General features: G+C 40.1%; 2 protein-coding genes across 2 annotated transcripts in view; one reads left to right on the top strand and one right to left on the bottom strand.

Annotated features, from left to right (window-relative positions):
• Positions 1-148: 148 nt before the first annotated feature.
• On the bottom strand, positions 149-13,316 carry dnaaf5 (dynein axonemal assembly factor 5). The gene is made up of 13 exons (XM_077734298.1): positions 12,749-13,316; positions 12,262-12,446; positions 11,973-12,097; positions 11,408-11,526; positions 11,101-11,333; positions 10,309-10,533; positions 6,665-6,808; positions 4,825-4,993; positions 4,544-4,691; positions 2,641-2,791; positions 1,424-1,580; positions 1,170-1,361; positions 149-425 (listed from the first exon to the last, which is right to left on the bottom strand). The coding sequence occupies exons 1-13, from the start codon at positions 13,284-13,286 to the stop codon at positions 292-294; spliced, it is 2,520 nt and encodes an 839-aa protein (XP_077590424.1). The 5' UTR covers positions 13,287-13,316; the 3' UTR covers positions 149-291.
• Positions 13,317-13,814: 498 nt separating this feature from the next.
• Positions 13,815-14,742, top strand: part of prkar1b (protein kinase, cAMP-dependent, regulatory, type I, beta) — a 31,315-nt gene continuing 30,387 nt past the window's right edge. The window contains exon 1 of the mRNA XM_077734969.1: positions 13,815-13,997. The gene's annotated coding sequence lies outside the window, so the exon portion shown is untranslated. The remainder of the gene's footprint in view (positions 13,998-14,742) is intronic.

Raw genomic sequence — 14,742 nt, 5'->3', positions numbered from 1 at the left:
AAAATGAGATAGGAAGCCAGAGTCGGTCGATTAGACGCCACCGCTTTAAAATGTTAAGCGTCATCTTGTCGTCTATTTGCCCCAAATCATCAAAATAACATTTTTTAATATCATGAGAGGTTGATTTGTATACTTGACCTTGACTTGGTATTGTGAAATTATTTTATTTTCACAGTTTTGCAATTTTTTTTTTTATAACAAAAACAACTACTCCAAATGCTCTCAACAGTTCCATGTTATCTGAGAGAAATAAACCGGCACTGTGGTGAAAGGCACGGACGCCATTTTGGTTCATGGAGCAGAGAGCTTGTCAATGTGTTCCAGCAACCGGTCGCAGAGTTGATGAGTGCGATGTTTGTCCCTCACCGCGTCCACTTCTTCCCGCAAGACATGTGGGAGGACCGAGCTGCCGGACATCAGAACCTCTGAAAACAATCATCATCATCATCAAAATATATTCATACATTAAATGTGTTAATATATTATATTTGTGTATCAATTTATATCATTAAATTTTGTTGCCATGTAGTGGAAAGCTCAAATTAAAGTAGCTAATTGGACTTTTAGACATTTTCCATGCTGATTATCCTTACACGGGGGTGCCGGAGCCTATCTCAGCTAACATTAAGCAGTAGTCGGGTACACACAGAATGTGACGCCAACCAATCGGAAGCCATAACAAGAAAAAAACTAGCATACACACTCAAACTTTTACCTAAAAATGTTTTTTGAGCATCTAATCATTTTTTGGGGACGCGGGGATATCCCGGAAAAAACCCACGTAGGCTCAGGGGCATGCAAGAGGGCGGGATTGAACCCTTGATCTCAGAAATGCGAGGCGGATGTGAAGCAAAAAATGTGTTACTATTGAGCCGAAAAATGTGTTTCTATTGAACCAAAAAATGTGTTTCGAATGAACCAAAAAAATTGTTTTTATTGAACTAAAATATTTTTTTCTATTGAACCAAAAAAAAAAATGTTTTCTATTGAATCAAAAAATGTTTTTCTATTGAACCAAAAGAAAAAGTTTTCTATTGAATCAAAAAATGTTTTTCTATTGAATCAAAAAAAAAATTCTATTGAAAATGATGTCATGGATTCATCATTGCGGTCACTTGAACACAACATCAAAATGACACTGCCATATTTACGTTTGTTTGTGACCTTACCAAGCACGTGTCCTCGCACGCCATCATCAGGGTCGTCCATGTGTAGGAGGAGTTGCTGGAAGAGGAAGCGCAGGTGCGCCACGCATAATTCCACGTTGTAGTTGGCGTCCAGCCCGGACAGCCACCAGTTGAGGGCGCGTAGGGCCTCGCGTCGGACGCCCTCGTTACTGTCATCCAGACGTTTTAACAGCTCTGCGCACATTGCAAATGGCAGCTTTTAATCCATTGGCGCTGGGATTGATGTTTAAACCTACCCGGATAGATTTTGTTGAGCACTTCATCTCTCAGGCCGGGTCCCGCCAGCCTCAAGAGGGCGCACAACGAGCGGCAGGCCAGAAGTCGAGCCATTTGCGAGTCCTCGTCTAAAGATGACAACAGCTGAGGGGTCAGATTCTCCTCCACACGGAGTAACTGAAAAACAGAAAAAAACGAGTTCAGAATATAACAGATTTACATGTTGTTTTTGTTTCCACCTAGCGGACAAAGCTGGTATGCACTCACTTATGTCAAAGCACCCTGTACTAATGCTAACTTTCTGTTTTAGGATGAAATTCAAATGAAGAGTATAGATGCATATTAAATTTCCTGATTTTCCCCCTTTTAAATCAATAATTGTCATTTTTAATCATTTTTTTCAGTTTTTAGTTAAAAAATCATTTTGTAAAATCTAAAAATATATATATATATATATATATAAAAAAGCTCGAATAAACATGGTTTTAGATCTATAAAAAACGGAATATTCAGGTCTTTTAATCCAATGAAAAAATGCCCGCATTTGTAGCGATTAAAAACATGGCCTGACGGGCAGGTGCAGGGACGAGAGCCCAAACGAGGACTCCCGGACAGTGGGAGCATTGTTGGTCAAAAAGCAAAAGGTATGCGAACCCGCTGGCACCCGTGCGTGCACCTGCTCCCCGCTCTTTAACACCAGCCCCACCAGAAGGGAGTACTACTACTTCAGTCCCGGTCTAACGGGCGACGTCACCCAGGAATTTCCGTGTGGCTCAAAGTGGGAATTCATGCAAAAAAAAGTAAAACATAATTAAAGCATCCAGCCTTGGGCTTGGTTTCCAAATTGTTATTTTTTTTGGCTAACAATGCTAACACCCACTTTAATCCTTTGGAGTTTTAATTAGCAAAATGTGGGTAAAAAAATCAGAGATACTCTCGGCCAGCGAGCTAACAAAGATGTACGCTAGCTAACTGAAAATAACAATGCGTCACATGACCCTCAATTATTAGGTTACGTGTTTGACTTGTGTAAGGTTAGATTAGATTTATTTTTGAGTGTATCTGCATCGTAATCCAAGTTAATTTCAACTTGTTGATTTGATGTTACGAGCGCGTTGCCGTGCGAAAAGCGTTGGATTGGATAACTTTATTCATCTTGTATTTGGAAATTTATGTAATTTATTATTATTATCAATTTGTATGAATAGCATTCAAGTAAGAAAGTAAGATTCCATACCTGTTGCGTAGTGATAGCGCCACCATGCAGCAACGCCAGGAGACAGCTAAGGACGGCCGTCCGCAAGGCGGCGGCGCAGCGTCCCGCCCGCCACACCAAGTTGGGAAGCAGAACTTGGTCCAGGAACTTCTCAGACTCCGCCCGGAAACCACTGAGACGAGAAAACCTGGTTAGCGCTATCTTTTTCGTCTCAAATAGGACTTCAAAATGAGACTTAATTTAGTTTAGCTGGTCACAATCCATTTGTTATGACAGTTGGGGACCTGCAGGGGGAGACCGTGTGCCACCCAGGCAGCCCTCGGCCAATTGGCTCTCCACATTGCGGTCTGGTTTTCATCTTTCCAAAGTAAAGCGATTTATGAGCATCATGATTCCATCGCACCTTCTCATGTCAAAAAGTCTCGAACTAGATTAAGTGATGTCTTAGGAGCCATTTTGGCTCCTTAGGAGCCAAAATGGCTCTGTCTTCCCTACAATGAATGAGAGAAAATCAGCGTGTTGCATTTTTCTGGCCAGCGATGTTGACGTTTGCCATTCATCACTTTTCATTGTTCACCTTCTACTTTAGGCAAGCTTCCACTTAAAACAAGGACGGAATAACAACTCCCGACCGACTCTTACTTGCTAGCAGAACAGTTGTCATTATGTCACTTTGGCAAGAGTACAAAGAGGAGCCTCTACTTTTATTGTCCTCTCCCTGACATCAAGTGTGTGAGAGAGAATTCAGTCTCAATATGGAGGTCTAATCTAGACTTATTTAAAAGGCTAAAAAGGCTTTAAAACCTTGTATATTTCCCATCAAAAATCTATTAGGGAAGCAATATGTGGGAAAAATTGAATGCAAGTATTTCTTTCTTTAATAAAAATGGATTTTGTTAAATGCTAAACAAAAGTTACTACTTTTTTCTAAAAATCAAAGAGCAAAAACTATGTTTTGAATTAGATTAGATTAGATTACTTTAATCATCGGGTATTTGGGAAATTTCGTTGTAAGAGTAGCAAGAGGGTGAGAATACAGACACAGCAAAATACATTTTAGACATAAATGGGTCATAAATAAATATAGATATCATAAAAATATATTCTTTATGCATATGTATATGTATATGTATATGTATATGTATATGTATATGTATATGTATATGTATATGTATATGTATATATGTATATGTATAGGTATAGGTATATGCATATGTATATGTATATGAATTCATTAATTAACTTATTTATGACCTATTTATGTCTAAAATGTCTTTTGCTGTGTCTGTATTCTCACCCTCTTGCTACTGTGACATGTGAAATTTCCCAAATACCCAATGAATAAAGTTATCTAATCTAATCTAATCAAATATGAGGAGTCCAAGGTGTTTCCAAAATGTTAACGAGCGTAAAATCCCGGCAAATCTCCGTAAAGCTTTTGGTCCTTGGTCTTAAGCGTCGTTGACGTGACTCTGAGACAACTCCATGAGCACAGTTTGTCTTTCTGATTGACGGAAACAGCTGCGGCATTCCCTCAGATTACAGCCGCCAGCTTCGGGTTTGAGTCCCGCGCAGCTGAGGGCGCTGAGCCGAGGGGGGCCCACCCGTAAACGGAAGCGTCCTCACGCTGAGGAAACGATAAGAGTCCCTTGCACACGTCCTAAAGAAGCTCACGCCATCGTCGTGACCTCATGGAAATACCGTCATGGTGGCAATGTATATGTGTGTGTGTGGGTGAGTGCGTGGGAGTGTTCATTTGAAGTTTGACGTGAGGTGAGGGCTAAAAATATCATGGAAAACAACGGTGGGCGTTCAAAGCTTTCACTAAAATGGTGGACGTCTTAGCCTCGATTTTTAGGTCAGTGTTTGTATTACAACATTAAACCGCTATAAAAAGTGTGTGTGTGTTTGTTGTGTAACTAACCCTTTGGAGTCAAGTGTGTTTTCTCCATCTAGCAACAATTTGGCCAGCATGGTGAAAATGTTCATCCTCATCTCTTGGTCCCTCTCCGGTTGCAGGCAAGTTTGTAGAAGCGGCATCAGGTGGTTCACAAATTCTCCAATGACCGGACCTTAAACACACAAACAAACATTTGACATCTTTTATAGCGCTTGCAAAAGCCCTAATATGCTATTTGGTCATCAAAAATAAACCACAAAACACCCAAACACCCAAAAATGTTATTCAATATTCATCCCTCTCACCTGATTGGACCACTACAATGTTCAATTGGAGGCGGTGAGGGGAAAAACTGGACCAAGTGTGGGTAGAGGCAGAGAGCCAGTCCAGTAGCTGGACCATGTGTTGCCTGTAGAGTTCCGTTACCGAACCCAAGCCCTGGACCTGGGATAGTTTCCGGACACTCTCCAGGGCCTGAAGGATACACGTCCAACAACCTTAGCTTGCAAATCAGATTCAAAAGAAAGAGCCAATAAGATTGCAGGTACTGGAAAAAAAATGGATTGGAAAATTAAGCTCAGGCCGATACCGTTTTTTTTTTTCAGTACTGACATAGAGACTATTTTCAAATGCTTCTACTTAAATCAACTAAGGGTGGCGAACAAATTAGACATAAAGAGCAAAAAAAAAATCCAATCTGCTGAATTATTTTATTTTTATTATGTTTTAAATGGGCCAGGATGAATTGGACTGTTTTAAGAGATAATAAAAATAAGCCACAGCATGTACAAAAATATGATATGAAGCAAAGTTGCATTTGGCTGGGAGCCGCATGTAGCTCGAGAGCCGCATGTTGGCCACCTCCTGAAACTGCTGTTAGGCAGCCAAAACTACTACTGCTATTAGATGTTTTTTTTCTGGCATTTTGCTAACTAAGCAAATAAACACTTTTCCCTTGAAGTGAAAAAAAAACTGAAAAGTGGCTTGTCAAAAACGTCACATTGGCCAGGCCAAATTCTTCTCAGAAAACAAAGGAAGGTGACAGCAAAATCAAAAAAACAAACAAGAGTTAATCTTCCAGGAAGGAGTGCAAATAAGTCCCGTGTCATGGTCCCCCAGGGAGCCCCGGAGACAAAAGTCAGACAACCCCGACCGTCCAGTGATGGGAAAAGCGTGCCCCCCATCTGGGAAATAGCTTCCGCTTTCCTCCAGGGGAAACGCCAACGCTTCCATTTTATTCCTAATTCCTGACTACTGGACATTCTGACTAACAGACAGACTCACTGTGGTGGGTTATGTGGTGTATAGTTTAAAAAAAAAGGGAAAATGCTATCCAATATTAAATCCAATAAGATTTTAGATAAGATGTTTTTAGAGAAAAGAAATATTTTTTTGCAAATTATTTATGCAACACAAAATAAGATTACTAGTCCAATGTAATAAATTACTTTTTACTCTGTTGACTATCATTTTTTAACTTTTATGCTTTTTTTCAAAGGGTAAAGGTCATTAAAGGTCACTGTTGACTGTCATTTTCTTAAAAAACTTTTATGCTCTTTTTGTCTTCCAAAATTTTGTTCACCATTGTAAATGTATAAGATAGAATTATAAATGTATTTTTATCTTAAATACCCCAGGATTATTTTGTTAGATGTTCAATCCAATTAAAAAAAAAAATCACAAAAAAATGCATACAAAAATCCAACACTTTTTACAGTGTTCTGTTCTGAACTAACGAACTTACCAATTATACTCAATGAAAGCCAATACATAAAATAGCCTAAATAATGGTTAAATAAACAACAAATATCAAAGAAGTGGTGATCATGGAAAAAGTGGGCGGAGCGACTTAATAAATAGCATTCTCTAAACTACAATTTTCCCCACAACTAACTTTGACGCACACCTGCTAAGAAAGACATCTGTTTTTTTGGATGCCTGTTTTTGTCAGTCCTTCTCCGCCTTTCACCCAAGACTGATTTAAAAGTTCCATTCCAAAAGGTGCAATTTCAGCGCCCCTTGGCTAAGTGGCTAATTATACCGTTTGGCGTGCCCACTTTGAAGCCGGGCATTCCTCAAATAGCTGCCTGGCGTCATAAAACAAAGCGACTCACCCGCAGAAAAGACCAAGCATGGCGTCCTCACCTCGTGGCTTACGGGAGCCTCCGTGGACAGGGCCTGGACGCTGACCAGCACCTGCAGCAGCTGCAGGCTGACGGCGCCGCAATCCGAATGGCACTGGCGCAGCAGTGCGTCTACGCAGGCCACCAGCTGCTCCAGGTACGCCACCTGGGAAAAGGCCAGAGTGGGTCAATTGAATTCAATGCTTTTGTTGTCATTATACAAGTAGCATAAGATTTAAAGATTCATCACAAAGTGCACAAAAACCCAACAAACTAAACTAATAAATAACCAATACGTAATGATAAATAAGGAGTCAACAACATAAATATGTAGTCAACATGAATAAGTAGTCAACAACATAAATATGTAGTCAACATGAATAAGTAGTCAACATAAATATGTAGTCAACATGAATAAGTAGTCAACATAAATAAGTAGTCAACATAACTAAATAGTCATGAAGTAGTCAACATAATTAAATATTCATCATAAATAAGTAGTCAACATAATGTAGTCAACATAAATGAGTAGTCAACATAATTAAGTAGTCAACATAATTAAGTAGTCAACATAATTAAGTAGTCAACATAATTAAGTAGTCAACGTAATTAAGTAGTCAACGTAATTAAGTAGTCAACATAATTAAGTAGTCAACATAAGTAGTCAACATAAGTAGTCAACATAAGTAGTCAACATAAGTAGTCAACATAAATAGTCATCATAAACAATTAGTCATCATAAATAAGTAGTCAACATAAATGAGTAGTCAACATAATTAAGTAGAAAACATAAATAAGTAGTCAACATAATTAAGTAGTCAACATTATTGAATAATCAACATAATTAAGAAGTCAACATAAATATCCAGTGTAGAAGTGGTTAGCGTGTCTTGCCTCACAGTGTGGGACCTGGGTTCAAATCCCCAAAACAATTAGCATACCATAAGGTCAAAATCCAAACGCATTGCACCGGCCATAAAGCAACTCAAAGGCAGACGTCAAATCGGGCGCCGTGGAATGTGCGGACTTGCACACACTGAGACGGCAAAACAACTCTTAGAAATGATGCAAAGCGGCAAAGGAAAAGAAAATGGACGGCTTTTTAATAACTAGGTGGACACCTGGAGCCCCAGTGGGCCGCACCTGGTTCGGTGGGCCCGGACACGCTTCAACAGGGACCACCTTGCCATGCCGCAATTACTCGCACGAGCGGGCGCCGGGATGGCAAGTCCACCGCGGCCGCGCTGACGGGGAGATAAACACCCTGGCGCTGGCTGGCCTGCCAAAAAGTCAAATGTCACTCAAAAGGTGGACTGAGTGTCCAAGCTGACAAATGTTGCCGTCAATCAGATTTATCAATGTTTGGGTCAATAATCAATAAATGCCCAATAAATGAATAAGTAGTTAGGATATAGTATAATTTTCTTTGTTAAAATGAGCTTTTTTTCAAAATATTTTTGAAGAGAAATAAAATAATTAATATTTTTTAGATATTTATGGTCATAATTGAGTATATTTATGCTTTTATTTATGTTATTTTAGATTCAATGAACATTTTAGTCATTTATAATGTGATGTAAGCATAAAAATACATTAAAAAAATGCTAATACTCTAACTTCATCTCAATGTTATGTCAATGCTTTTTAATTTAATAACTTTAGATGTTCATGTCATAATTGAGAATATCCGTTTTTTCATTTTAGTCATTCAAAACCTAATTTTGGATTAAAATCCATTTAAAAAATAACTAATAGAAATATTTTTGATGCAAAAATGACAGTTTTGATACTTTTTGTCCACATTTGTGGATGCCAGGTTCCATTTTTCTTAAATTTAAGAAAAATAGTCACTTTCCCGATATATAGTACCCTAAAAAAAACACTAAATTTTGGTTAATCCCCATCGGAGTGCCCCCTTGAAAAAGGAAACCCATCCAGGATTGAAAAGCAAACAGCTGGCCTCTCAAAACCGCCATCTCGCCTTTCATTTTACCCCGAAACCCTTAACGCCATCTTCCACTGAGCGAGCTTGTTTTCACAAGCCGTCCCTTTTTCCCCTTTCAGCGAACCTCTGGCGGAAATAAAGAAAAGAAAACAAGGTACATGAAAGAGTCGGTCGGTCGGCCAGGTCAAATTGAGCAGTACAGCCTGGTATATCTGCTCCCAAATTTTCAGCCCGTTCCCCCTTTCGGACATCCTGTGCCATTTTCCCCCCGCCGCGTTGCCAGACTTTGAAGGTTATTTTGATTTGATTTTTCAACAGTTCTACTGTATTTGGATTCCATTGGCTGCAAGTTTCGGATTTCCCGGCCGAAACGTTTTTGAGGCGAGATAACTTCAAATAGGAGAATGGAATTGGGATCTAATTATATACTTGAACGCATACCGAACTATTCTGTCGATGGGGTGGAACAAATTGTTGATGGATCGTGACTTGAGGCATCCCAGGTCAAAAGGAGTTCACCAAAGGGGGGGGGGGACTAATGACTTTTGATTCAGTCTGCAAGTTTTCCATCTCAAGCAGAACACCCGAAATTCAACGACATACTCCACAAAAGTAGCAAAATTCATTTTCTGACCTGAACCCAATCGAGTATGCATATTTCTTCCCCGGAAAAACACCCTAAATTCAATGACACAATGCATAAAGTGAGCAAGAGTCAGTCATTTTCTGACCTGAACCCAAAAGAGTATTTATATTTCCTCTCATTTTCATGTGGGCCGGACCATTTTTAGATATATTTAGAATTTATTTTATAAATGGATTAAAAGCCTTGAATATTCAGTTTTTATAGATCTAAAACAATGTTTATTTTAGTTTTTGTATATATTTTTAGATTTTACCCAATGATTTTTTGAACTAAAAACAGAAAAAAATAATTTAAAAATTACAATGATTGATTTAAAAGGGGGAAAATCATAAACTGTATACATATATACATCTATACTCTGCATTTAAATTTCATCCTAATATAGAAACTCATGATTTCATTTCTCGGGCCGCACAAAATGATGCGGCGGGCCACATTTGGCCCCCAGGCCGCCTATTTGACACCAACCATTTTAGCTCAAGGGTTAGCTCAGAGCCATATGCCTCCCTCAAAATAGCCATATATGGCTCGCGAGCTGACCCCCATTCCTGGACTGTACTGCCTGGTCGAGGAAGGCCAGAAAGAGCATGTTATTTCAAGACGACAACAACAAAGACATCCTTATCTTTCGTATTTTCCCCCCTTGTGGACATGAGCGCAAACATGATGATCACAGCCCTGAAATATTACATTTGACAAACAACATGTGGTCATTCACTGCTTTTGCCAGGTCGGATTTTTTTCCACTCTCTCCTTGATTTCCTCAAAAGCAAACTCGCTGAACCCATCACGCACAAAAAGCGCCATTGACGAACTTACCTTTACCCACATAGTATCTTATCACAAAATATATTTACACTGGTCGAGAGGCAAATTAGCCGAAGACATATTTGGCCTAAAATAAGAAGACTGCTATACACAAGATGGCTTGATCTAAGTATGACACGGCCAAAATCAGTAAAAACGAGAAGAGTTCTAACAGCTGTTTTTTGGGAGGACGAAGCAACTTTTTGTTTTTTTTAGTTGTCATGGCGACGGACAATGAAATGGTTGTTTAAATTGAATTTCCACTGACCTGTTGGTATTCCTGGCAGACGTCAGGTTGGGTGAGGGTGTTGGCAACCTGTTGGAGGTGCGGTCCCAGGAGCGCTTTGGGGCATCCACCCAGCACGGAGGACAACACCATGAGGGCGGACCACGGGTGGGACGCCGAAGGAGGACATGTGATGTGGTCCAGGAGCAATTTGAGGAAGACTTCGGGAGGGACGAAGGTGCCCAGTAGTTTAGCGGCGGCCAGGCACTGCAACATTTTAGATATAATATTTAGAATTTTTAAAAAAATGGATTTAAAGAACTGGATTAAAAGCCCTGAATATTCCGTTTTTTATAGATCTAAAACAATGTTTATTTCAGCTTTTTTTAAATATATTTTTAGATTTTACAAAATGATTTTTGAACTAAAAACAGAAAAAAATGATTAAAAATGACAATTATTGATTAAAAAGGGAGAAAATCAATAAATTTAATATCCATCTATACTCTCCTTTTTAATTTGATCCTAAAAGAGAAAGTCATGATTTATTTTCTCGGGCCGCACAAAATGATACGGCGGGCCAGATTTGGCCCCCGGGCCGCCACTTTGACACACCTGATTCAGAGTGTTTCAACAGTGCATTATGCATGTTTTTGGGATGTGGAAGGAAACTGGAGTACCCAGAGAAAAACCACCCTGCCCCAGGAATTGACCCCTCAATCTAAGAACAGTGAGGCGAACATGCTAACCACCCAAAAATTTATTTCCCTTGTATTTATTGGCTCATATTTTTGGGGGAAATCTGCCGACATTGAAAAACCGGGTCAGACTCACGTTGTGGACCACATCCGTCTCCGAGTCGGTGCAGGCCCGATAGAGGAGCGCCAGGAGAGGCTGGAGGTGCTGTGTGTTGTGATCCTCTGCATGGAGCAACAGTACCGACAAAAGCTGGGAGGTTCTGACCCGAGTTGGAACCAGCCAATCGCTCAGGTCGTGGCTAATGGCAGGCACCAGCCTGTACAGGTTTCGAACCACCAACTCTCTACAGCCCAGACCCGGACGCTCCACTGCGGAAAAAAACGAGGTCGAATACAGAAAAACCTTGACACCTTTCGGTGTTTATGGGTACTTTGATACTGACCTCCCTGTGGGTAAAAGGAAGGGGGTGTGAGGAGAAAGTCCATCTTGTCCTTGAGGTCTTCTTCGTTCTCCTTCTCCCATTGGGCGCCGACCCGGCGCCATAAATCTGCCGCCAAGAGTCTGCGGAAGAAATTCACTTATTTTATTCTAGGAAAAAATGTCCAACTATGCAATAGACTTTGTTGTAAAAATGTTGGGAGCTTTTCAAACAAGAGTTGTACATTTCAGGCCGAGACTTCAAAATAAAAGGCAAAAATATTTCCCAAGATGAAAATTTAAAGCCGCTGATTTAACGTTCATTTTTAAAAAGGTACTATTTTAAATATACTTTTATTGAAAACCAAATAGGCAAACATCATTACTGTATTATCCGGACTATAATATGTTTGCAACCTTATTTTTGTGCAGCCCAATTGATTTTTTTGTGCTAATAACAGTATAATATGGCTTTAATGTTGGACAGCTTTGTTCAAATTGGAAAAAAAATTATATAAATATTTTTAACTCCTAATTGCCAAGGTTTTAGATTTATATTGCAGAAAATCAGCCAACCCGCCAAAAAAAACCTTATTTCGGGAATCTCGTCAGTTACACCACTTAGCAGGAGTGGCGTAAGCTTGTGGAAGTAGGAATATCTGTCCCTCAAGTTCAGTAGCCAATCACCCACAACCACCGTCACAGCTTTTCTGACCTGCACCCACCAAAAACACAATGTTATTTAATATTGGATTCAAATAACAAGCAGTTACCATATTTTCACGACTATACGGCGCATGGTATTTTTAGCCGCAGTGCCGTTTTTATAGACACAGCCTTGTAGTCGTGAAAATACGGTATTTTGGTCAAAATAACAACCTGCGGTGCGTCATCAAAGAGCCTCTGAGCCAGGTGAGAGAGGACGTCGTCCACGTTTTTTCCCGTGCCGTGTTGAATGACCGCCCCGGTGGCTTGGATGACGGAAACCCGCACTTTGGAGTGCTGGTGAGCGATGGTTTGCATTAAAGGCTTGACCAGACTCTCAGCCTGCATGTGGAAATGCTCTGGAGAGGCAAACATATAATATTGACTTAAAAAATGTGACAGATGGGCCGGGTCAGCACAATGTACGATACATATAAAAAACTGCATCCGTTAACAGTACATATGAACATACTGCTCTAGCCTCACATAAACGGCCTTACTTTTCATAGATATCGACATGAGTTTTTTTGTTGTTTTGACGAATCTGCGAGCGGTGTAATTTCGAGGTGAGGCAGCTTTGACAGGCTACCGTTGTCTTGGCAACGAATGCCAAACTCAACAGTGGAGGCTAAACTAGCAATCTAGGCAAAGTTTCACTCACCTGGAACACAGTTGGCAAATTGAACTGTGCATTTACAGCTTTCTCTTTTAACCTCCGGGTAAGGATCGACCACTGTTCTCTGTAAAATGTTCATCATTTCGTTCAAATAAGGCACCAGGTGTTTACCACACACTTCAACCGTCAGTGTCAACATTTCCGTCGCTGACAAACGAAGCTCCTCCGAGGGCTCCAGGATCTCCTTTTCACCGAAGCGATGAGCCAAACACGGCATGAGGTAAGGCAACGACTCCTCCGGTTTGGGGATGCAGCGAATAAAGTCGCTAATTAATAAAATGGCAATTTCTCGGCATCTTTCCATTGGATCTGACAGGCACTTTAGGAGATGCTTGAGGAGGGCGGAGAAAAGCTCCTGCAAGACATCGCCGGAGAGTTTTTTATCCACCGTTTCTTTCTTGATGGACTCCAAAGCTCTCTTTCTCGTCGATTTGTTTTCTTCGCCGAGACAGTTTAAATGCCGGGCGAGGCCTCGTAAAACCTCAGCGGAAACATGCTGGTCGCCGGACGCCGTCGACGCCATCTTTGTTATGGTTGCTACGGGAATCGAGATAACAGTTTTTCTTGTGAGAGTTTCCGCTTCCTGTTGATTCAAACTTTATTGACTACAGCCTTTCTGTCAGCACAGTATATTTATTAGCATTATTACTTTTGCAATTCACTTTAAGTCATACTTTACGAAATAATAAGCACACAAAACTTTCATTTATATGATGCAATTAATCTATCATTTGTTGCACGTTTAATTTAAAAAAAAATGCACAAAATAGAAAAACTAGTTTTCGTAATAAAAAACATTGAAAATACAAATCTCAATTCATCACACACTATTTTAATTCACTTTTGAGAATCTTATATTTACACGTCATTTTGCAAACTTATTTCTGCTGCACAAAAAAACAACTTTTAAAAAAATCACGTGACTTTTACTCCACTCGCATGCAAAACTATCCTTAATATATTTATTCTTGACTTTTAAAAAACGACAGTGATGAAAAATGAAGAACGGGACGTTCCCTTTAATCGGTCTGAGCACCGATGCGGCTGCGATGACAGATTGACGTCATCGCCATTGGCGCAGCGCACATTTGCAGCAGCAACAGCAGCAGCCGCAACAACATCCGAGCTAACAACAGCTGTGATCCCCTCTCCTGCCGCCCTGCCCTGTCCTGCCCACTGACACCTCAGCACATTTCCCCATCCAAGCATCCTTCCTCCCCCCGGGCGATCCAAGGTGAGAAAGGCAGTTTCAATCGCGTCGATCCCCGTACATCTTCGCGTCTGAGCCGAAATGGCGTAGGCCTCCATTTTTTTTTTGGCTTGCGGTCGTGTTTTGGTTGCTCAACGATCGCCTTGGATCGGACAGTCTCGTGCCAAAAACGCTTTTGTGAAGGCATCAGGGATGAATAGTGAGGTATTTTGCAGTGTTTTTGCGTGAAAACAGTTTTTTAGGATGTCCCGATGGACTATTTTTGCATGTTATTAGAGCCACTCGATTTAGTGGATTTCCCTATTCTAAGTCCAGATCCGATATCGAAGAAATATACACATCCGATTTGAACAGTATTACTATATATATATGTTGTTGTTTTTTTCCAATATACTCGTGGAATAAATTAATTCATGAGAAATTGTCACATACAGACATCAAATTCATTCCAATTCGTTTGCTGTCAAACCTCCCAGTCAACATGGATTGGACGTCTCTCGTCGTCAATTACAGCCAATGAGTTGTATACATATTCCCTAAATAGTATGTTCTGGTCACTACAATATATAAAGAATTAACATCATATTTCTCCAGAATTTCTTTTAAACTTCCCAGATTAGCCATTATGAAAAGTAGTTTCACAAAATTGTTGTTTACATGTGGTTGGTAAAGTACCATATTTTCACAGCTATAAGGTGCACCACATTTAAAGGCGCACTGTCAATGAATGACACATTTGATTTTTTTTCCAAATATAAAGCACACTGGA

Source organism: Stigmatopora nigra, chromosome 15 (assembly GCF_051989575.1).
Source record: "Stigmatopora nigra isolate UIUO_SnigA chromosome 15, RoL_Snig_1.1, whole genome shotgun sequence".
In the NCBI taxonomy this organism is placed as follows: Eukaryota; Metazoa; Chordata; class Actinopteri; order Syngnathiformes; family Syngnathidae; genus Stigmatopora; species Stigmatopora nigra.
The sequence above is the reverse complement of the archived record's forward strand: the minus strand, read 5'-3'. Positions and strand labels throughout refer to the sequence as shown.

Excerpts from the sequence above, each read along its gene's own strand:
- dnaaf5 (XM_077734298.1), bottom strand. The coding sequence starts at position 13,286 with ATGGCGTCGACGGCGTCCGGCGACCAGCATGTTTCCGCTGAGGTTTTA. Across the intron at positions 10,534-11,100 it reads AGACGGATGTGGTCCACAAC|TGCCTGGCCGCCGCTAAACT; the intron begins GTGAGTCTGACC and ends AAAATGTTGCAG. Across the intron at positions 4,692-4,824 it reads CATTGTAGTGGTCCAATCAG|GTCCGGTCATTGGAGAATTT; the intron begins GTGAGAGGGATG and ends TGTGTGTTTAAG.